At 40.9% G+C, this 21,071-nt stretch overlaps 3 protein-coding genes across 5 annotated transcripts in view; all 3 read right to left on the bottom strand.

Moving 5' to 3' along the window:
* LOC105939995 (low-density lipoprotein receptor) overlaps nt 1-12,413 on the bottom strand; it is a 39,172-nt gene extending 26,759 nt beyond the window's left edge. Inside the window, exons 1-4 of the mRNA XM_012882411.3 lie at nt 12,149-12,413; nt 9,515-9,649; nt 6,911-7,288; nt 105-233 (exon numbers count right to left, since the gene is read on the bottom strand). Of these exons, the coding sequence (XP_012737865.2) occupies nt 105-233; nt 6,911-7,288; nt 9,515-9,649; nt 12,149-12,341 (835 nt within the window). The 5' untranslated portion in view covers nt 12,342-12,413. The remainder of the gene's footprint in view (nt 1-104; nt 234-6,910; nt 7,289-9,514; nt 9,650-12,148) is intronic.
* A 2,092-nt stretch (nt 12,414-14,505) lies between these two features.
* ndufa7 (NADH:ubiquinone oxidoreductase subunit A7) lies at nt 14,506-16,453 on the bottom strand. Its single transcript, XM_012882393.3, has 4 exons — nt 16,331-16,453; nt 16,041-16,090; nt 14,853-14,990; nt 14,506-14,679 (listed from the first exon to the last, which is right to left on the bottom strand). The coding sequence occupies exons 1-4, from the start codon at nt 16,379-16,381 to the stop codon at nt 14,592-14,594; spliced, it is 327 nt and encodes a 108-aa protein (XP_012737847.1). The 5' UTR covers nt 16,382-16,453; the 3' UTR covers nt 14,506-14,591.
* Nucleotides 16,454-19,749: 3,296 nt separating this feature from the next.
* The window catches only part of mast3b (microtubule associated serine/threonine kinase 3b), a 45,689-nt gene continuing 44,367 nt past the window's right edge, over nt 19,750-21,071 (bottom strand). For 2 of the 3 annotated variants that reach the window (XM_036134262.1, XM_036134263.1), the window contains one exon: nt 19,750-20,983. In XM_036134262.1, the coding sequence (XP_035990155.1) occupies nt 19,947-20,983 (1,037 nt within the window). In that variant the 3' untranslated portion in view covers nt 19,750-19,946. The remainder of the gene's footprint in view (nt 20,984-21,071) is intronic. The other variant, XM_036134264.1, reaches the window with a different exon arrangement.

Below are 21,071 nucleotides of genomic sequence, written 5' to 3'. Positions count from 1 at the left end.
GGTTAAACATGGTGATACAAAGACACATTAATGAATAGATGCAGAACCTGCACCGGTCAGCTACTGTACTGTTCCTAGCAAAATAAGACGAGGTCTTCGCCCACCTTCACATCGGCTGTCTTCCACCAGCTTCATGTTGTCAGGGCAATGGCAGAGGAAGCCAATCGGCTGGTCCGAGCAGTAATGGGAGCAGCCGCCGTTATTGTCCTGGCACTCATCCTGATCGGCGATATCTGGAGGAGACCAAGCGTTATAAAGGCCGATCCCTGATCTACGCTGTCGATATTAACAAGTCTTTGAACAAAACTCACACTTTTCAACATGTTTTTTTTTTTTCTGACTTGCATTCCACTAATTTTATTTCTCCTCATCACTGAGACTCCGCTTATTTTCTCTTGATTTTATGCCCGTGTTTGATGATGCTTAAGGTTTTGTACCGTCACCTTTGAGCTGATTGGTAATTCTTTGGTAAACTCGGGGTTGTTTTAAATGTGCCGTACAAATAAACCAGGACTTTTTCCTGATGAGAACAAATTTGTGTATCTAAAGATATTCAAAATACATTTCAGAGTAATATCCATCCATCCGTCCATTTTCTGAATCTCATCTCTCATGAGGTTGCGAGGTTTCAGAGTAATAAGTGTTATGAACTATGACAACAAGACTTTAGACTTCTGTGATGGGTCTTCTCACAGTCAATTCAGCACATACCTACAATGTTAATAAAAAAAAGAAAATCAGAAGCCTAATAATTGAGATTTATCCTTTAAATAAAAATAAGAGTAATGGCGTATATCATTACGAAGCACACATTCTTAATGCCTTGTGTATTTGTGATCAAAAAATACGATTTTGGCACAAAAATGGGGGCAGCGTAGCGCGACAAAGACAGCCCAGCGGTAAACTACTTGGCAAGGATTTTTTTTTTTTTTTTTGGTGACTCAGAGTAGTTAGGCGAATGTTAATACCGTTGTACAGACACGCGAGGGTGTGCAGAACTGCATGCGTGAGCCGCAACAATGGGGCGATTAAGCTGACCGAGCAACCGGCAGCCTGCGCCGCCCAGGTTGCCGCGTTTTGCCATCTGAAGTAATTTGGTTTAATATGGAGGAGAGATGAGTGTTTTCAGGCGTTTGTAGAGAAATACATTCTCTGTGGTGGTTTTAATGTATTTAGATAGTAATCTAATCAATCCCTTTTTTAGCCACGCATGCTAATGTAAACAAAAACCCAAACATAACTGCGCTGTCAATAATAATTATTTTTCGTTGTTTGTTATACCCAGACCGAATTAGGTGGCTATAAACAAATTTGCTGGATAACATAAGAGACAGCCAGGGCAGCTAGGAGCACAGGCCTGCTTTTTCCTGCTGATGCGGCGCAATGCCCACACTCCTCCGTCGTCTCTTCCTACTTAATGTTTGTTCAGAGGGTAACAGGACGCGAATATCCTACGCCTGAAAGTATGCCCGCAGCATGTTTTATCTGCCTACTATGGGTTAATGGTGCATCTCTGACCTTAAACCGGAGCCACTGGATGTGGAGGGGTGCTGCTTCAGCATCAGGAGACCGGACAGTTCGTAGGTGTTAACATTACCCCCCCCATGTTTCAACAAAACTCAGTAGCACGACGGCTTATTTTCAACAGAATGAAGCCAGCAAACATATGACACAAAGATAAATAAGTCACAACCTTCAATTCATGAATAGTAAAAAGGAGCATGAAAAAACAGCAGTCTTTTTTACATTTCAGATGTGTTTGTTTATTTATTAGGTGCCCGTTCAGTTTTATGTACGCTGTGGTAAAAACCGTGGCGGAAAATGTTTAATAGTTTGAAATATTTCTTACGGTGATGTGGAGAAAGAATGGAGATAGTTTTAGCCCTAACAGGATAGTTACAAACATGACTGGATCCAGACCACAGGGACTCCACTTCTGTCCTTTCCCCTTTAGATACAAAGGGGTTGATAAGGGATGAAGGACGTGGAAAAGGCCGTCTCAGTCCTTCACTTGTTCCGTCGCTTCATTATCACCCTACACCACAGGTGTCAAACTCAAGGCCCGCGGGCCAAATCCGGCCCGTCCAGGTAAGTTATCCGGCCCTCAAGAGCCAAAAAAAAAGCATATCATGTCATAAAGTAGAGGCATATATCCTTTTAAAGTGTATAAAGTGGCTAAAACTGTGCCTCCTGTAAGTGTAACTCACCCCAATATCAACATTTTTTGCAGATAAACTGTATAAACTGGGCCTAAGGTTGCTATTTCTATGTTACTGTGCATTTTTTATACTTCTATCTGAACTGGAATGAAATTATGAAATGAAAAGTATCGTCTATACACGTGCAACCGGCCCTTTTCATGACGCCAAAGTGGCCCCATATAGAAATGAGTTTGACACTTCTGCCCTACACGTTCAGAGAATGGCTCTGTCTGGATCTCCTACACCCCGATAAAAAGGGCCGGCTCCAGCCACCTTAAAAGGGACCCAGTCGGACTGATGAGCTCCTATTTAAGGCTGTAGTCCTTTAATTTATTAAAGCATCCTACCGTGGCTTTTCTTTGTTACAAACTTTAGCCCTTTTAAAACTGAGAATGTGTGGGTGTGGGACGATCACCATTTAAATAGTTATGGAAAATATGAAGGTTGTTTCGACTTGGGTAATTTTCATAATTTGACTAATAAATAACTATCCAAATTCAAAGCCAATACCAGACACTAGATTTGGTTATATGTCTGTTCCCAAGCTCAGTATGAAGATGCTGTTTTAGATGGTAACTTTTAATAACCTAAAACTTCACTTAAAAAAAGCACAATCCTATAGATGCGGCTATGATTTGTAAAAGCTTTAGCGTGTATTTTCGCTTCTTTTTCTTTTAATAAGGCAGGCAAAAATAGAATAAAAATAAAGTCCAATGCCCACATAGACTAGATCTTTGTTAAGAGGCTGCAGCAGGTGGAGAAAACAACAGAGATCCATTTCAGAGGATTCACACTTGTTGGGGACAACAGATGGTTTTTTTTCTGGGAAGCCAACATTTGGTTATGGTGACAAATCGCTGTCAGTTCCACTTAAAAACAAGTTCTCAATACTGACATCAAATGAACCTCGTTTCCAACTACAATACACAGATAACCTGAAAAGTTGACGCGATTCGCTTCTTTAAAGGTCTGTCACACCTTAGAAGGTGCATTGCACAGATTGCACAAGATTTGAAGTTAAATATTATTTATGTTCTTTCCCATATATAACCTTGCCCAATGTGTAAAATGAGTCATCCTCTATCTACCGCAGTTGCCTCGATAGGCTCCATTAGTCAGTTTATGAGAGAGGGATTCGGGCCGGATCCTCTGGGCAAGCGCGTGCGTGACGTCCTCCGTCAAACTCTTTGACCTGTTCTTCATCTGTTACTGTGTTGAGAGTCTCCGCTGCCACTGAGGCATTAAAGAACACCGACAGAAGATGCACCACAAAACACCAGCAACACGCTCAATTCAGACCCCATCACAGACTCCACACAAGAGTTAAAAAAAAGATCTCTAGTGCGACTAACAGGGTAAAAATGGGAGTCTGATCGGCAAAAAGGAACAAAACCAGAGTAAATAACGGGGCAGTTTTCAAGCAATGGCTCCATTCTGCCCTGGGAATGAAAAGGAACCAGCGGTTGGCCTTCTTTTTCTAAAAAGATAAGATGCTGTGACAGAGATGTTTTACTTCTGACAAAATTTGCAGTCTCAGAAACGCGCATTGAGCAGGAACAGCGAATCCAGTCAACTCCGCCTCATTTCCAACCAACTAGACGTGGAAGTAGAGATGTTCTGTCGGTGTCAGGGTGGACGGCCTCATCTGGATTCCTCCACACATCCCTTATGTTATTGGGGCTAAATAGCTTCTTCTTTGTCTCGTCTGACTAGCAGAAGATGCCTTCTTGGTCAGGGCCCTCTCAGTTGCTATAACAGTACTGACAAGCAGTTTTCTGTTTATGACACACTTGAACGTCTTTCATCTGACAGTGACGGTTAGACCGTTAATTATTACATGAGCAACGCCCTTAACGAGTTCCTTCAATCATTTGATTAAAACTGTCGGTGCCAGTGTGTAAAGAAAAATCCCATATTGTTTGAAGAATACTCTTGTGCCATTGTTTATCAAAATCATTACTGGAATGTCTATGAATGAGTTAATATTTTCTAATAGAAATAACTTTACCCTAAGCACTTGAAATGTCTGGTTATTTTCACTCAATTAAAGGTCAGCTTGGATCTGATCATGTTTGGAGTCTTTTCAGCCAACTCAGAAAAAAAAAGCACTTTACTGCCATCTGCTGGTCGTCACTGAAACATCGACATCCTTATATCCCAAGGCATTTTGGAACCGAGTTTGAACATTATATAAACCGACTTTTAGTGACATGGTTAATAATCATTTCAACAAAAAAAGTTGCCAAATTGTATAACTTGATAAAACTTTACAATCCAAATTCCACTTCTATTCTAGAGGGAATCATTAATTATTTCCAGGCTCTTGGACTCTCATTTTTATCTTTATGTACAGTCATGGCCAAAAGTATTGAGAATGACACAAATATTATATTTTCACATGATCTGCTGCCCTCTGGTTTTCATGTGTGTATGTCAGATGTCATCACATATGTACAGAAATACAATTGCAATCATATGAGTAACAAAAGCTTTTGACCTGCTACTACCATCTAATGTAGAACAGATTACTAGATCAATGTGTGCTTCTGTGCTTTTTTGTTTCTCTTGTTGTGTCTCTGTTCTGTCTTCTGTAACCCCAGTCGGTCGAGGCAGATGACCGTTCATACTGAGCCCGGTTCTGCCGGAGGTTTTTTTTCCCGTTAATGGGTGGTTTTTCTTCCCACTGTCGCTTCATGCTTGCTCAGTATGAGGGATTGCAGCAAAGCCATGTACAATGCAGATGACTCTTCCTGTGGCTCTACGGTTCCCCAGGAGTGAATGCTGCTTGTCGGGACTTTGATGCAATCAACTGGTTTCCTTATATAGGAAATTTTTGACCAATCTGTATAATCTGACCCAATCTGTATAATATGATTGAAGTTGACTTTGTAAAGTGCCTTGAGATGACATGTTTCATGATTTGGCGCTATATAAATAAAATTGAATTGAATTGAATTGAATTGACAGAATGAGTTAATGCAGTCAATATTTGCAGTGTTGACCCCTCTTCTTCAGGACCTCTGCAATTCTCCCTGGCATGCTCTCAATCAACTTCTGGACCAAATCCTGACTGATAGCAGTCCATTCTTGCAAAAATCAATGCTTGCATTTTGACAGAATTCCTAGGTTTTCGTTTTTCCACCCATCTCTTGATGATTGACTACAAGTTTTCAATGGAATTAAGATCAGGGGAGTTTCCAGGCCATGGACCAAAATCTCTATGTTTTGTTCCCTGAGCCAGTTAGATATCACCTTTGCTTTATGGCAAGGTGCTCCATCATGCTGGAAAAGGCATTGTTCATCACCAAATTGCTCTTGGACGGTTGGGAGAAGTTGCTCTCGGAGGACATTCTGGTACCATTCTTTATTCATGGCTGTGTTTTTAGGTAAGACTGTGAGAGAGCCGACTCCCTTGGCTGAGAAGCAACCCCACACATGAATGGTTTCTGGATGCTTTACAGTTTGCATGAGACAAGACTGGTGGTAGCGCTCACCTCGTCTTCTCCGAACAAGCTGTTTTCCAGATGTCCCAAACAATGGGAAAATGGGATTCATCAGAGAAAACGACTTTAGCCCAGTCCTCGGCAGTCCACTCCCTGTGCCTTTTGCAGAATATCAGTCTGTCCCTGATGTTTTTCCTGGAGAGAAGTGGCTTCTTTGCTGCCCTCCTTGAGACCAGGCCTTGCTCCAAGAGTCTCCGCCTCACAGTGCGTGCAGATGCACTCACGCCTGCCTGCTGCCATTCCTGAGCAAGCTCTGCACTGCTGGTAGCCCCATCCCGCAGCTGAAACACTTTTAAGAGACGGTCCTGGCGCTTGCTGGTCTTTCTTAAGGCGCCCTGGAGCCTTTTTGGCAACAATGGAACGTCTCTCCTTGAAGTTCTTGATGATGCGATAGATTGTTGACTAAGGTGCAATCTTTCTAGCTGCGATTCTCTTTCCTGTTAGGCCATTTTTGTGCAGTGCAATGATGACTGCACGCGTTTCTTTAGAGATAACAATGGTTCACAGATGAGAAATGATGATACCAAGCACCAGCCTCTTTTTAAAGTGTCCAGTGGTGTCATTCTTACTTAATCATGAGATTGATCTCCAACCCTGTCCTCATCACCACCCACACCTGTGTTAATGGAGCAATCACTGAAACCATGTTAGCTGGTCCTTTTAAGGCAGGGCTGCAATGACGTTGAAATGTGTTTTGGGGGATAAAGTTAATTTTCTAGGCAAATATTGACTTTGCAATTAATTGCTGTAACGCTGATCACTCTTTATAACATTCTGGAGTATATGCAAATTGCTGTTATAAAAACTGAAGCAGTAGACTTTGTAAATATTAACATTTGAATCATTCTCAATACTTTTGGCCATGACTGTAATTATTTTGTGAGAGGGCACAATACCAAAAAAAAAAAAAACAAAAAAAAACACAACAACAAAAATTGGTAGAATGCTAATTGTAAATGTGAATTTCTCCAAAAGAACCGGTTTTACGGTTTATTTGAGTTACTAAACCTCAAACCTATATAGCAATACAGAAAGTGTATTAAATGCTTAATTACTTTCCTTTAAATCAGAATTTTCCTAATCCGAAAAACTAACGGGTAAAATGTTTCGTTCTTGTTTTTTTATGATCGTAAAATTAAAACCGGGTCAGCGGAACAAATCTTTTGGAGAGTTTGTCGTTTTCTAGACATCCAGATGTCCCCTTACCGCAGTTTTCCTCGTCGCTGCCGTCAGAGCAGTCCGGGGAGTGGTCACACCTCCACGCGTGCCGGATGCACTCTCCGTCTCCACACTGAAACTGTGAGGCCGCACAGGCTGAGGAGCTCTGAGGAGAGGCTTGGACTGAACCACACAGGACCGGCGCTTCATCCCGTCCGTCGTCGCAGTCGCTGCGGCCGTCGCAGAGCCTGTTTCTGGGCAGGCAGGCTTCGCTCGGCCCGCAGGAGAAAAAGCCGGCGGTGCAGATGGGGCAGGAATCCTCGTCGCTCCCGTCGCCACAGTCGTCTACGCCATTACATAAGAGCTTCGCTGATATGCAGCGCTTGCTGCGGCAGGCGAACTCCTCTTTCCCGCACCTGCTGTGGCCTGTGAAGGTATAAAGTGCGAGATGATGACTCCAGAGGCATAATTATAAATATAATCTATGGAATTTAACTGTAAAGGTATTGGTTTGTATTTAAGCCCATAAAAAAAGGAAAGAAAATCCACAACAAAATATTCAAAGATGCAAAAACCTCATTTTTACACACATTATTTTGAAGAGGCTAGACTTTATTTTTAAAGTGCTCTTGAGCAACAGCTCTCTGGGCTTTCTGAACGGTCAGACATTTTCTTTTGACTTGCATGGCTCTCGCACTCATTTACTGTTTAGTTCTCTTTTTTTGTAAAACACACAAACATGTAAGGAAACTGAACTAATAGAGGAAAAAAAGATGGCGGCTAAATCCGCTGTTACCTCTTGGCTCTCCTGTGTTTCTGAGGGGTACTGAAAGAACCTTGAAAACGGATATTTCTCAAGCGCGCTTGGGGAATATAAGGGGTAGCAGGGAAACACACCCTGATCATGACACCACCTCCACCGTGCCTGACAGCTGGTACAGTGGTCTCACATTTGATCTGACAAACAATCCTTTAGGGTTTGTGGCTGAATAGACCCGTCTTGCTCTCTGAGACACGATATTCCCCAAACTCTTCTGCTCCGTTTGTTTTTCTGCAGTTAAACCAGCGTCTCTAAGGTCTCTGCTCTGCACGTCAGATATTCAGACCTGCTGGCTTCACACAGACCAGTGTTGATGTTTAACACCAGAAAGGTGCAAGGACGTCTCCCTCCTGTGGAGCTCAACTCTGCAGGCATGAAGTATGAACTGTACAGGAGATTCTTCAGGATCTCGGTACTTCTGGCTCCAATGACCTCAGCAGGATTAGAAAACTGATCCTCCTCAGCAGTATCTGTTCAGTGATCTCTGCTGCACAGAACGAGCGAGACGTGGCCTGAAGTGCATCTTCAGAGTAAGATTAGTATCATGTTTAGATTGTAAACATTTGGCATAAAGGTTTTCTGAGGAAATGTGCAGACGGCATTTAAAAGAACATCAATAAGACTGAGCTCGTCATCATAATGGGATTAACCTGATAAAGCCTTGATGTGAGCCTGCTAGACTCTGAGGCCTTGGTTAAAATGTCACTAATGATCTGGAAGAAGGTGAGGAATATTCTGGGAATTACTTTTATCTAATCTCTACCTGACAGCACTTGTTTGAACTGAGCATGAATTCGAGGCACAGCACGAATCTCATGACTCTCTGATGATTAGTTTGCTTTTTTTTTTTACATCAAAAAGGATTAAGTCCGGTTGCTCGGTCAGCTTATTCCTTAAAGGACTAAACAATGTCAATTTGATATATTTGAGATACAAGTATAATATTTACTAGAAGACTTTTCTGCTTTACAGCACAAACATCACTAAATCTGGGTTTAAAATGTTTCCTATTCCATGTTATTTAGTTTATTAGCTTTGTTAATTCATTATTCTTTTAAGTATACATGTTATGATTTATTACTTTAAATTTTGTTTTAAATCACTTTGCAACCTGGTTTACTGCCATCTGACATTCTGCTGAAACACATCTGATTGTCTTTTCCTGTTTAACCACAGATTTGTTTGAATTCCCTCAAACCCTTTAACAATTATGCTAAAGAAAACATGTGCCAGTAAATTTCTAGGGTTTTATCTGTTGTTTACCAGATTCTAAAATTATTCAAATGAAACCTTAAGTGCTGCTTCCACATGACTGAAGGCAATCAGATGTACTTGATTAATCAATCATCATCAGATTGTTGGTCTGAAGCATAAGCTGAATAAAAAAAGGAAAATAAAACTCCCCTTTCTACCAAAGGATTTTGGAGAGAGATGTGTGGCCATCGGTCCAAGAGCTGATGTTTGGCTCAAATCTGATCATGATGCAAGCAATGAAGAGTGGATTACACGTTACCCACAACGGCGTGACAAAGTAGTAAAAACATGCTAAAAAGCTAATGAAAAAGGAAGTGCTTACTTCTTGTCTCCTATGAAAGCAAAAGAGGTATATTTAGTTTCTTTACATGTGCCTTTTTTGATGTTAACTTTGCTTTGTTTAAAAAGGCAAGCTCGGTTATGCTTCCACATATTGACCAAATATTTAAATAACTTGAGAATCTGGTAAAGGCCTGATCATATCCACATAGAGTGAAGACCCTAGAGCTGAACGACGGTGTGCCTCGAGTTTACCATGGCTGTATATCGTTAGAAATCCCACCAGACCATGAACTCACCACATTGGCGCTCATCCGATCCGTCGGCACAGTCTGCGCGGCCATCGCACAGCTTCAGCCTCGACACGCACGATCCATCGCTGCACCTAAACTCCAGCTGCTGGTTACAGGCGGACAAAGAGTGAGCCGCAACACCTGAAACACACCAATACGCCACAGGTTTAATGAGCACCATGCTGAGAAGACTGCTAAAGGGTTACTGACATCATCAAGTCGCAGTTTCATTTGCCTGGTTTTCTAACAGTCCCAACACAGGATTGCTTCACTAATCTTTGGGAATATACAAATAAAAATAGTAAAGACTTCAACACACAGAAAATACTGGAGCTTTCCTTTCAATAACCAATAACACTTCTTTCTGAGCTATTTTGTAAACTTAACAATAGGAGAGTGATATACTTGCCTGAAATAAATGTGTAGACCAGGGGTGTCAAACTCATTTTGGTTGAGGGGCCGCATTCAGCTTAATCTGATCTCAAGAGGGCCACACGAGTAAACTCATTGCAAGATTAAATATAACTAATAAATGTGGACTTGTTGTTGATTTTTATATTAATTTAACTTTTACACAATATATTATGCATAGCCTCAGCGTTTTTAAGAAAAGTATGTGCAATTTCAAGAATACTTTTACTCAGTTAAATAAACATTTACTTGTGCATTATGCATAAGAACTGATCACAGTGATTGTACAATGTTGAAAAACATTTATTCACATTTTCTGGAACTTAAAAACAATGTCCTACATGAAAAAATACATCAAACAGATAGAAATTAAGAAATGATTTAAATTTTTCCACACCTGAAGCTTAATCTGCTAATTAAAACACAGCGCCCCTCGTGGACAATATAGGAACTGCAGATGTTCAATTGAACAAAGTACATGTTTTTTTCAATGTTTTATCATTCTCTTCCTTTTATCTTTTTTCTTGTTCTTCATTTGCTCTCCTACTTTCCCATTGTAGTGTCCATATCATTTGAGATATTCCCCGCATGAATCATAAAACTATTCACATTCATAAATCACTGCTCCACTTGTGAAAGTCAAATCTGATGAGTTCTTTTTGGCACAACAACACAACAATTCTTATTGCCACATTGCCAGACAGGACACTGTAAAAAAAAAAATTATTATTATTATTATAATGATAATGCATTTAGCCACCGCGGGCCGTATGTTTGACACCCCTGGTGTAGACCCAATCGGCCTTTTTAAATAGATTTTTCTGATACAACAATCTAAATATAAAAACTGAGTAAGCAAATAAAAAAAATCCTATCAAGCAGCCTATAATGGATCAATTAGCTTAAAATTTGAATTCATATGAAGATGGTCGTTACATTTTGTTACAATCTCACGAAAAATGCCAGTTCGAACGGTACGCACTTGTGCAACCATCAAAAACATCTACATGGCGTCCAACAGATAAAACATGAAAATCACATTTACATCCCTTCAAACTGAAAATTCAGTAAGAGAATGTGGAAAAAAGTGATTGCAATGTTTTGTGGTTTTGAACCAATCACCTATAAATGATACAAGCGTAAAAAAAAGGCTACTAATGTCACCCACAAAGCACCCTTGTGCGAGATGAACTGGAAAAAAAAAATCTGGAAAAAAAATCTCGATGGTGCCTACATGGCTGCAAGGACAAAGCAACATCTAAGGTTGTTAGCTGAAGACAGATCACGCTGGATAAATAAAATATTATGCATGTCAACAACTAAATTAGGAAACTTAAAGTAAATAACAACAGATAAGAAATGTGATAAGAGAAAGCTGTAAATCATAAGAATCTGTGAAGAACAGCAAAGAAGCCATTCTGAAAGTATGGGAAACTGAAAAGAAAATATAATGGGAGTCATGCAGTGAATAAAATAAAACCTTCCTTTGGGTTATTAAACTAATAATCACTACTGACAGTATAAGGAAGATTTATTTATTTTTTATTAAATTAGGACTGCAGATCAGCACCATCCTTGGCTATACCATGTTGATCCCATGTGTAATATAAGTAAACTTGCATACAAAGAACATATGATGTAAAACAATTAGTCATTACACAGTTTCAAGTCAGAAGAGGAACCAAATTGATAATTGGATAAAACAGAAGAGAGTCGGCATCCAAAAATAGGCTTTGAAATGATATCAGAAATATTAAAGACGTATTGATGAAAACGAAGTTAAAGGCAAAAAAAGAGGCTTTTTTTAAGACTTAAAGATAATGAAACTATTAAGCCTCTCTTTCCTGTATTTGATCAAATGCCATCAACAAGATACTCTCATCGTGCCTATTTAGGCTACGGTGTTGCACGTTGGAGAGCGTGGCTGCCACTTAAATTCATATTTTTCAGCATGACAATATTACAAAATTACTTTGACACCGTGTTGCAAAATATTGGCAGTCCTGACTCTGACACGCATGTGCCAAATTATGAAAACGACAGCCGGACTTCCTGCAGCAGATACCCGTGAAGCGGCAAAAGCGTGAGAGAGAACCGCCGCCAGTCGCCGACTGACAGGAGGAGGGCCATCCACAGCAAGGCTCAGCCCGGCGTCTCCACAGCGCAAAACACCGACCATAAGCACACATGTCGGTCTGTTCGCATGCATGAAGACATGTTGCCTCCTACCCTGAACATGAAGCCAAATGAGCGGCGCGATCAGCAGAAATAAGCCTCCAAGGTGCCCCATGCTGGATGCGTCCTCTGCAGCGATGAGCCGAGCGGCGCGGAAATATGACGCAATAGCCGCGTTACCTGTCAAATGAATTAAGCTTACAGGGGCTATGTTGTTAATTTTTTTATTACTTATGATAAATATCATATTCACACCTCCAAATATTTACAACAAAAACCTAATTTCCAGATTTTATTATCTTCTATTAATATCTATATAGAATGCTTAAAATTCAGTTCAAATGCTAAGGCCATTCAAATCATAAGATTTGCAACCCTGGAGCACAGATTTGATTTAACATTGTAAAATAATTCAACTAAAGCCCTTTGATGTTGTATCTGTTTGTTATCATTAATGTTCTATGTTGTTCTTGTATGTTCTTTTTTTTTTTTTTTGCAATAAAAAAAATAAGCTTACAGGGGCCACACATTTTGTTACAGGAAAAAAAAGTTGATCTGAACTCAAAGCGCTATCTTTCAATATATTGTACTATTATTATTTACAATAAAATTAGATTTATTTCCTCTGAAATATTTTATCCATGTGTTTAAATTCTGCTCTAAAATATTTCAGTTTTATTCCACCAGTCTTTCAAGGTATGCTTAAAATGGAGGCTGGTTTCATCTATGTTCTGTCTTTTCAGGACGGTTTAATTTTTTTTACTCATCATTTATTTAGCAAGATTTCTGCAACATTATACAAAAACAAATACAAAGTGACACAATCGTGTTGCTTTGTAATTTCTCTGATTTCCATTAGAAGTGTCTGTGTTTTACACACTCTCCTTGTTAAGCAATTATTTATTATTGAACTAATTTACTTTATTTGCTGACTAAATCCCACATTTGTAGCTAAAAAAACTTCAGATTCCAAATATTTCTTGCATGTTTATTAGGAAAACCAAACAGTGCTATTAAAAAATAAAACTAGTTTTTCAAAAGCTACTAAGCTTTCAAAAAGATATTGCTTACATTTTTAAAAAGCTATTAAGATTTTTTTTTAATATTGCTTCATCTGTTTTCCAACAATCTTTCAATAACTTATTTTTTTTAAATACTTCACATTATTTTTTAGATACAATCTCTCAAGTTTAAATGTATTAATATTTTAGTCTCCTTGTAAATGGACTGTAAATGAAAGCAAGGGTTTTATAGGCCAATCTACAGAAACAAAACATGCAGTATTTCATGGTAAAGATACTTTTCCTTGGAGTTTATGTTTTAAGTCTTGCACATGTTTCTTAAGTAGTTCTACATGTTTTCATGTGTTAATATTATTCTGGTCATTTCTGTTGTGTTTTTAAGTGATGTCAAATAAAATTTTAAGGTAAACATGGTTCTTGTATGAAATTGTCACCATAAATTTTGTTATGTCCTAAATCGAACTCCCAAAAAAGTAGAAATACCATATTAATATACCAACTATCCACTGATTTGATGAGGACATTTTTGTTTTCCTTTTGATACAAATGACATCTGTATTGTATTTTATTTATTTTTTACTGGGATTGAAAACAGAAATTTTCCAGTCTAATTCTGTAAATAATTACACCATCAAGAATGCTGCTGAATGTAAAAAAAATTGACACGGAGTCACTGAAGGATTAAAATGTCTTTAGGCTTAACCTGTTCAGCTGACTCCAATTATATTTGCTGATGAGGTCTCACTTCTCCAAAACTGCTACACCTAAATTACATATATATATATCTTTGTAATTTGCTGAAGTCATCATATGCATTTCAGGAATAAAGGAATTTTGATATTTTCACGTTAAATTTTGTCAAAATTTCCAAAAACTAAATACCTATCATGAGTTTGAGAGGATTGATGTCAGGCATGTTTAGATAGGAAACTGTTCCGTAGGGAAAGGATTTTCACGCTCAATTTTATTGCACGATCCATCTGGGATTGTCTCAGCCCTTGTTTAGCAAACGTAAATAAACGTCACAAGGTTAAAAGCAGTAAAGTCCTCCTTAATCAGAAAATAAACTTTCTAAACCTGCAAGATCAATCTAGAAGTAAAAGCTCATTGCCATATTTAACAGTTTATTGCAGAGATTTATGCTTTGTCAGCTAAATTAGAAGACCTTTCAGTGATGACAATAAGTGTACGCAATAACTTCCTTGTGCAGCCAGACTGCACAATTAGACTCATTGAGTCCCTTAAAAATGTTGACCACTTCATAAGGCAAAATTGAGTTAACAGACCTTTTTGATGTATGGGTTAATAACATAGAAGAATTATCTTGCATTTACAATGCGGCAAATTCTTACATCCTTTCGCTGTCATGATAGATATGAGAAACAACAATTTGAAACAATTGAAGCATATTTTATTCACACTTTCTTTTGTACAAGGTAGAACCAACAGGAGTAGCGGGCAGCTCGGTCTGCTGCTCAGAGGTACGGCTGGTCTGTGGACAGCGGTGGCGGTTCATAAAGAGTTCCCGGTGTCACAGGAGCCTTTGTTGTCTTAGCCACCTCGCTAAAAGAGATCAAACAATGTTAGGCCAGACATTACAAATCAGCACACAATAAGCAAATTTTTGTGCATTGTCCTAAAACTATAGTATGCAGAAAACACCATCAATGGTTCACTTTGACAGAAGATGTTTAACATGCTCAAGAAGTCACACAGAAAACACAATTTGATTTTACCTCCCAGCAGTAAGAGCCTTCTGCTGAGACATCACTATCGTGGCGGGGACCGACTCTCTGCGGCCATCTCGGGTGTAATAGTAGTTGTTGGCGAACTTGTGGCTCGGGCCGACGGGCAGTTTAGGTGGTGGCTGCGTCCTTATGAAACATGAGCAGGCATCAGTAACGTCACCTTTACCTCAGCAACAAAGATTTTGCTGCATTGAATCTGTGTAGAAATATAACTACAATTTTTTTCCTTTTTTTTTTTTTTTTTTTTACAACAACAGAACAACATTCTAATCTGTGGTGTGGGGTTTTGTACACTTGAATTTAAAGTTTTTTTTTGTTTTTTTTTTTACATTTTTTAAATTTATATACCAATTAAAGACTAAACTATCACTGTTAGGACTTCATGGTTTACCATGACTGTATTTGGTAATCCGAAGTGCACAGATGCTAAAAACAACACAAAGAAAATCTGATTCCTCCACTTCCTGTTACATTTCCTTCATTTGTAAGCATAATTTCAAGCTACCATAATTTGCTCTAACTCTAGCAAGTAGCTGGCTGCTTATCTGAATTTCAAACTCGTATTCTACCAGACAATCCCCTGCTGGGTTTCCTCAGAAAGAAAACGTTTTAACCAATCTGTCTGATTTGATCCAATAGACTCTGTAAAGCCCCTCAATAAGGCATGTGTGGTGAATTGGGGCGATAGAATTAAAGTGAATTAAATTGCCACCAAATTTGGAAACGCTGAGTTCAGCAATTTTGAGCATGCTCTTCGCAAAAAGTTCCGATCTATAACCGTGGCAAACATTTTCATTCTTTGCACTATATGCTCTTATTGAAGACCGTAGGCTCTGGGAGCTGAGGACTAATCCAGGAAACCTAGACTCAGAAATCTATTTCAAGGATGTCAAAATCGGTGTCCTGGTCCAACACACCCGAATCAAGTGGCTGATTTGTCTCCCCAGCATCCAATCAATTTCTACAGATCCCTGTTAGTGACCTCATTATACAGGTGTGTTTAAAGCAGGCGTGAGAAAAAGGACCCCGGTCCTCTAGGTCAGGAGGTTGACACCCGTAACACAGGTCATCACCATTTATGCAATATAGCAGCTGGAGGGAGCTGTCAATATAATGGTCTTCTTTGGAGGTGAATGGTGTAAACTGGCAAGAATAACATAACATATTAGACATTACCTCTTTGCTATCTCGTCATAACGCAGCTGCAGCTTGGACTGCAGATCCCGCTGGAAAATAAACACAGTTAAAGTGAATTTTATTTTTTACTGCATACCCCCTGAGTTACAATCACGTCACGTCTGCGGTTTATTTCTGCATTTGAACCATGACCAGGGCTAGCTAACAGAGCTGCTGCTGCTGCCAGGCTAACCCTCTAGGTTTACGGTCACCAGGACATTTACAATGAAGCCCCCCAGAATGTCTATGTCCTTTAATTTTATCCTCCAAATGTAACTTTTATTTCTTACCCCCGCCAGGAAATTTCGAAGCCTCTGGACGATTTTAGTAGCAGTAGCCATGTTAGCTGTTGTTGTGAAGGACACAGGGCTTCTTCTGTGTGGCTACAGAGCGGCTCGGCACGCCACTGACACCCAGCGGCCACACGGGAGAACTGCACGATTTAAGGCGGCCATAAATTATAGAGGCACAGTAAAAAAGTTCTACAGATTAATTTAACGCACATTTTTAAAGATAAAAAAATGAACACTGCGAATTTGTTGTCACAAGGAATCATAATTTTATTCCCTTTTAGTAAATGTTTTAACTTCATGTTCTGTAGCACCGTTTACCCCCTATTATTTGTAATGTGAACTGGATTACCCAAAGAGAAATTACACGGCGGTGACAGATATTCTATTCTTTTCAAGTGCCTGTGTCGACTTCCTGGGAAGCCAAAGCTACTCTTACAGCACAGCTTGATTTAAACCAATTTAGACTCAAAAGGCAGAGTGAAGTTTGGGCTCACTCTTGATGCAGCAAGTGACGTAGTTTTAAATTTCATCTTTAAAAACAAGCTACCTGTGGCAGACTCAAGTTCTTCTAGTCCATATTTTAGTTTCTTTTTTGATATATTTTACCAATAATATAATGATATACTATAACTTTCAGAGGGAACCAGCCTTTTTATTTACAGGCAGAATGTTAAAAATACACATTACTGTTGATTTTACACCTTTTCCCACTGATTTAAGTAGCAACTGCTTGATACTTTTATTTTAAATGAGCAGTATTTTTATCTATTGCAATTCACCTGGTATATTGTTGCTTTTCATCTTTTTCAGGCAAAAATATTTCGCCATAAAGTTTTTTTTCCTTACCAGAAGTTACAAATTATGGTCCACCAGTTGCCATTTAATTCTAATAATTTCCATCAGCAACATTCACTGAGAAGTCCTCTATAATTTCTTAGTCTTTGTTACATTTGCACATTGAGCACGTTTGTGAGCATAAAGATAGATCTGCAAGTAAGACTGTCCCGTTTCAAATCCTGAATCCAATTTCTTCTTTGTCAAAACATATTTTACGAACCTTACCGCGCCTCAGCACAGATAAAACGCACAATAAACCGGGACGAGCTGTAAGATCATCCAGAGTTTGACTTAAAGCCAAAAAAGTTCCAGGAAAGAGAGGCGTCAAAGAGAAATACAAAGTTTATTCTTTGCACAAGAAAACACAGTACAGGGCAGCAACGCCGGTATACCATGCAGTCAAGTATTACAGCTGTGTGCTTGTCTCATGCAGCATGCACTGAACAGAAGAGTCCACAGGAGAACACGTGCACATGTACAACAGCTTATTAAACCTGCCGGTTCGTTCATGGAGAGTACTTTTAAAAAGCAGCCGTCTTTGCATCTGCTGAGCTCCAGTGGCCTTAGGCACCGCTGGATTAAACCTTCAATGGGTGGAGATCAGCACAGTGATAATGCATATAAAAAACGTGTGACGCGATTTTTGCTGAAGATCGTTTAACTTCAGCTAATAGATGAAATTCCTTCTTTTTTTTTTTTTTTTTTTACACCAGCTTTCTTTTCCTTGCAGGATAATCATCACGTTACAAACCAGATTTACTACTTTCTCACACTGTCGATAACCTGCAGGCGCACACATCTAACGGTGTGGACTACATTTCCCTTAACTACTAATCCAATGCGTTGTTCTTTGATTTTCAGAAATGAGGCGGCAACAAAGACGATGAGGATCTTTCTACTTATTTGGACGTGAGCGTACAAAAACAGTTTGGTACCAAGTGACTCCCTAGGAACAAATAACTTCAATATATATTAAAAAAAACAAACAAAAAAACAGATATGCAACTTCTGTGTGATTCTTTCTGGTATCAAAGAGGATAGTCCCAATAAATACAGCCACGTGATAGGAAGTGGTTATACAGTACGTCGCGTCGTTGCTCCGCTGTAAACAATTTGGTCAGACCGCAGGAACAACACCATTAAGTGATCGCTCCACTTCAGTAACAACAGCAATATGTACGCTTTTGATCGGGAGATTTGAGGACCCAAAGAGGGGGAAAAGGGGGGTTTGGATTGAAACGTAGAGAATTAACAGAGGACGAGTCGGTACAAACCAGAACCACTGAATGAGGAAAGGACAACCCCCCAAAAAACACCAGTTCTCCACAGAAAATATGTCAAACGTGTGTCGAAAACCAAAAAAAAAAAAAACACACACTGGTTTGCATGAAAACTGTACAAAAGGAACCTCAAGATCCTGGTTCTGCAATTTGTCATTGTCACTGTGCATACAATAATACCTCCTCCGACTCATTTGGAGAGCCACGAAAGCTTCAATATCAAAATATACATCAATATTTGTACAAAACGACACAAAACTGTTTTAGTTCAAAGGAGCCGAGGGCTCGGGTTCACTGAAAACACGTCCCCTGTCGCCCCGTTCCCAGTTGCCTTTCACATTTAGTAACAAAACGTACATCAAAATAGTGCAGCTTCCCCCTTCTGATGTATACAAAACTACACAATGCAGAGCGTAGGACCGGTCAATGATGTCGGGTTTTCTCTCACAACGCCGCAGGAAAAACAACAGTAAACACTAGTTTAGTTTGGATGAGACACTTCCAAAATGAATAATAAAATAACAGGTAAAAAAAAGGTTTAAATTACACACACACACACACACACTCAATGAGGATATAAATAACCCCCCCCCCCCCCAAAAAAAAAACAACAACAAAGAAACAGTCCCGTTTTCTGTAAAGCTCTTCCAGTTTGGCAGCTCGGCAAGTTTGGAGCAAGACGTTGCGAAGCAGCAAAATCCACAACTTTACGACTGTCCTATTTAAAGATGGGGACCCCAGCGGAGAAGAGGCGCTTTTAAACTGCTCCACGCGGAGCTCTTAGTTGTAGCATCTAAAGGTATGGCTTAAAAGGACGTGCTCTGACATCGTGCCGCTTCACACCCTAAGGACAGATTGCACTTCAATGTGGCGCCCAGGTGGAGTGTCGGCTGGATTCGAGACAGCGCTCTCGTCTGATTGGTTGAATGTGAGTGAAGCCCACCTGCAGTGCTTTTTGCGAGGAACATGAATAATCAAACGTGGAGTAAAAGTAGAATGCTGTTGAGCTACAAAACGCAGAAGGCCAAGCAATGATGGCCTTCTGTAGCCGAAAATCAAACTAAGGAATGTGGATTAAATGACTAATAAACCAAATTCCTTGCAGTGTGAGCTAAAACCTCTTCGACATCAGGGAGGAGGGGGGGGGGGACTAATCCTGATTTTTATAAAGACATCACTCCGTTTGGTCCACACAATCATCCAGCATTACCTCTATGCCTCCACAATTTCATTAAAAAATAGACATTTTTTTAGAAAAAAATCCATTCAAAAGACATAAAAGCACATTTTATGGATACAAAAAAAAAAAAAAAAGCTTTCACCTTGGCTTTTCAGACACTGAGAAGCTTTCCCTGTCCCTCTTTTTGTTACAAACAAAATAAATATGACCGGAAAGTCTGCAAATCGTTTTACAATACAAAATTCAAGTAGGAGCTTCTTCCGGGAGTCGAGTTCATTTGGGCCGCAGTGCAAACAGCCCGGCTTCATCCGCAGCGTCACTTCCTGGGGGGATCTTTCTGCCGGGTCCCCTCGCTGCTCTCGGCGCTCTGAGACGCACCCTGGTGAGCGGAGGGAGCGGCTCCCGCGGACTCCGGCTCGGGGTCTTCATTGTCCTCCTCTCCGTCGGAGCAGGGCTCCCACTCGTCCTGCTCCTCGCTCTCTGTGGAGCCCTGCACGGCGATCTGCGGGACCAGCGTGAACCTCCTGACGACCGGCGCCTCCGGCTCCGCCTCCTCTCTGCTCTGCGGCCGGCTTACCGTCCAGACTGTCCGGTGCTGCTGCTGCAGCTGCAGGGGTCTCGTCTGGAGCCCCGGCGCTGCGGCGGCTCCCGTCACCGAGCAGCCGCCGCCGCCGCCGCTGCTTTTCTCCTCCGGCTCGTCAAAGCTCACCTCCTGCACCGCCTCCTGCTTCTTGAAGGAGTCCCGTCGCTCTGACAGGTTGAGCTTCCGCATCACGACCAGCTGCTCCGACCGTTCCGTCCCGGAGTCCCGCATCCTTTGGCCGCCCATGCTGCTTCTTTTGTGGTCCGCCCCGACGTAGAAGCTCCTGCAGCCTTCCTCCGCCTCCGAGTCGCCCAGCAGGTCGCCCTCGCAGTAGTACGGCACCTCCAGCGTGTGCCTGCGGGGGGCGTAGGGCTTTTTGTCGGCCAGGTACACGCCCGACAGCTTCTCGGCCGACTGCACCCTCTTGAGCAAAGGGGAGCGCGGGGGCTCGGCGCTGCGGGGCCGGACGACGTGCCTGACGATGGTGGGGGGCGACAGGGTTTTACCGTGGTAGGCGTGGAGCGTCTTGGCGAAGCCCGGCAGCGGGGACGGCGAGCGCTGCGGCGACAGCGGCTGGTTGGAGGACGAGGAGGAGGAGTTGCAGGCCAGGGGAGACGGGGGGATGTTGCTGGTGGACTTCCGACGGCCCACCTTGTTGAAGCGCTGCGTGCTGAGTTTGGAGCCGAGGCCGTGCAGAGAGTTGGGTCGGATGTGCGTAGCGGGCGAGCTGGGAGAGCTCGAGCAAGGAGACGTGCTCTGAGGAGAGTTGTCTGTGAAGCAGCGGCACAAGACAATCTGATAAATAATAATAAAAAAAAAGAATAATCCACCAGAACGTTTGAAATTCTGTACCAGGAA

This window comes from Fundulus heteroclitus, unplaced genomic scaffold (assembly GCF_011125445.2).
Source record: "Fundulus heteroclitus isolate FHET01 unplaced genomic scaffold, MU-UCD_Fhet_4.1 scaffold_78, whole genome shotgun sequence".
Taxonomy (NCBI): Eukaryota; Metazoa; Chordata; class Actinopteri; order Cyprinodontiformes; family Fundulidae; genus Fundulus; species Fundulus heteroclitus.
Note: the sequence above shows the minus strand (reverse complement) of the source record. Positions and strands in the feature narration are given on the sequence as shown.